At 35.3% G+C, this 2,109-nt stretch overlaps 1 protein-coding gene across 1 annotated transcript in view; it reads left to right on the top strand.

Moving 5' to 3' along the window:
- Pigx (phosphatidylinositol glycan anchor biosynthesis class X) overlaps positions 1–1,493 on the top strand; it is a 31,554-nt gene extending 30,061 nt beyond the window's left edge. The window contains exon 9 of the mRNA XM_023704764.1: positions 1,315–1,493. Within this exon, the coding sequence (XP_023560532.1) occupies positions 1,315–1,458 (144 nt within the window). The 3' untranslated portion in view covers positions 1,459–1,493. The remainder of the gene's footprint in view (positions 1–1,314) is intronic.
- The last annotated feature ends 616 nt before the right edge of the window (positions 1,494–2,109 follow it).

Genomic DNA, 2,109 nt, shown 5'->3' with positions numbered 1-2,109 from the left:
TCAGACCCAAAAGCTACAACTCTTGTTGCATAGGTCCTGCTTTACCTTGTTCTTAACGATCCATCAGAAAAGTATAAAAAAGAAGTATAAGAAGTAAAGCCATGCTGTCATGTTGAGCTGTAGGGGACACAGGTTAACAATTTCTGACATTGCCAGTGAAGCAGATGATCCAATACTATTATGGACTACTGAACTCTTTTAGAATATTTTGCTGAGTTTACACACTTATAATATTTAAATGATGGAACTTAACAAAAAGAGGGATACAGTTGAATGTCCATTTCATATCTGTGTATTCAAGGTGGTTGGGATGGATATATAGTTACATTCTCTTAATGAATAGAGGGATTTGTTCTAATGGTGTTTGTAGATAGGATATCATGTCCGCATCTTGTACAGCAATTAACCACTAGGAAGAATGTATGCAATGTGTTAATTGTTGGAACTGTCCTACCAGTTTGGTTTGAAAGTGTCTCATTGCTATTTGTTTCTCAATAAAATAATGGAAAAAAATATTTTTGAACTATAAACTTTCCTAAGGTTTCTTTTTTTAAAAAACATTTATTTATTTATTTAGTGTGTGGCCAGCTCAGCCCACTAGGGGGCGGGGCTGACTGGCACGTGGTGCTGGGGGATTGAACCGCGGTCCCTGTGCTTTGCTTAGCTGAGCTTGTTGTAAGTAGGTGCTTTAGACCACTAAGCCATCTCATCAGCCCCCTTTCCTAAGGTTTCTAAATAAATTCCTTTATCTTCAAAACCAAATGGAAGGTAGAAACTAAGTTGAACATAGGACAATTTTTGCATTACCAGCCACACTAAAGGACATATTCTGTTCAGTTGTACAATATATGAAGAATAAACTGTGGGAGAGAAGCCACAAAACAGGCTAAGTCCTTTAGTTTTATTGTTGTTTTAATATTTTTTTCTCTAGGGCTCAACTTAGAATTTTGTATTCTAATGTGAAACAGAGTAAGAGGAAGAACATGTTTATATTGTTCTTGGAGGTGAGGTCAGGATATAGCCTTTTGAAAAAGAATATTGTATGTTCAACTCTTAAGTAAAAAGTGGGAAAAAAAGTGGAAAAGTTAGAACTAATGTGAACTTATGAGTTATTGTGGAAATTGAGTCTGATCTGTAGCATTAAGTGAAATATAGAATCTAAGTCATTCAAACAATGTTGCATGTAATATAACATTACATGAAAGATTTGAAAGAAAAAAGCAAGAGATCAAATTTAAAATTAAACAGTGATTTTATCTGAGAAGGATGTGATGCATTTTAACTGAATTTAATTTTCTGTCCCTCTTTCCACAGGTCCAGAAGAATGTGATGCTACGAGTTCCAGTGGGATTAACTATCCATACCTCTATAGTATGCTCAGTGACTCTGCTCCTTACAGTCCTGTGCTCCACTTTGATTCTCATAGCAGTTTTCAAATACGGGAATATTTCCCTGTAATTTTTATGCTGGAAATGTTTTAATAAACCTAAGACCTATTCATGTTTAAATAGACATGTTCTTCTTCCAGAATTAACTTTTGTCTTTTGTTTTCATTTGTAACTAAAATTATGTTTAACAGAAGAATTTTTTTTTTTTTTTCCATAATCAGGGATTGAACTCAGACCCTTGCACTTGCCAGGCAAGTGGAAATTTTGGATCATGCATATCTAATTCAAAACTTTAGTGTTCCAAGCTGTGTTTGGTGGGGCAAACTTACAAGCCCAGCACTTCTGGAGGCTGACATAGGAGGATCACTGTGAAGTCAAGGCCAGCCTGAACTTCAAGACCTTGTCTCAAAAAACAAAAAAGTGTTCTGTTATTTAACCTTTGGGTTAAATAATAGAACTTCGGTAATTTAGAGCTTTAGAGCTTTGGTAATTTTTAAGCATCAGGTGCCAATAGAGTATGCTCAGTTCTTTAAATTCACATTTATTTTGTCAGAATAACTTTTGTCTTTTTATTTTTTATTTTTTTTTTGGTACTGGGGATCAAACTCCAGACCTTGTGCTTGCCAGGTAGGCGCTGATGCCACTAAGCTACATCTCCAGCCTAAGCTATATCCCCAGCCTGACTTTATCTTTATTTGGGATAGAAAAATGAGTTCGTTAT

Source organism: Octodon degus, unplaced genomic scaffold, assembly GCF_000260255.1.
Source record: "Octodon degus isolate 3935 unplaced genomic scaffold, OctDeg1.0 scaffold00203, whole genome shotgun sequence".
NCBI classification, from domain to species: domain Eukaryota; kingdom Metazoa; phylum Chordata; class Mammalia; order Rodentia; family Octodontidae; genus Octodon; species Octodon degus.
Note: the sequence above shows the minus strand (reverse complement) of the source record. Positions and strands in the feature narration are given on the sequence as shown.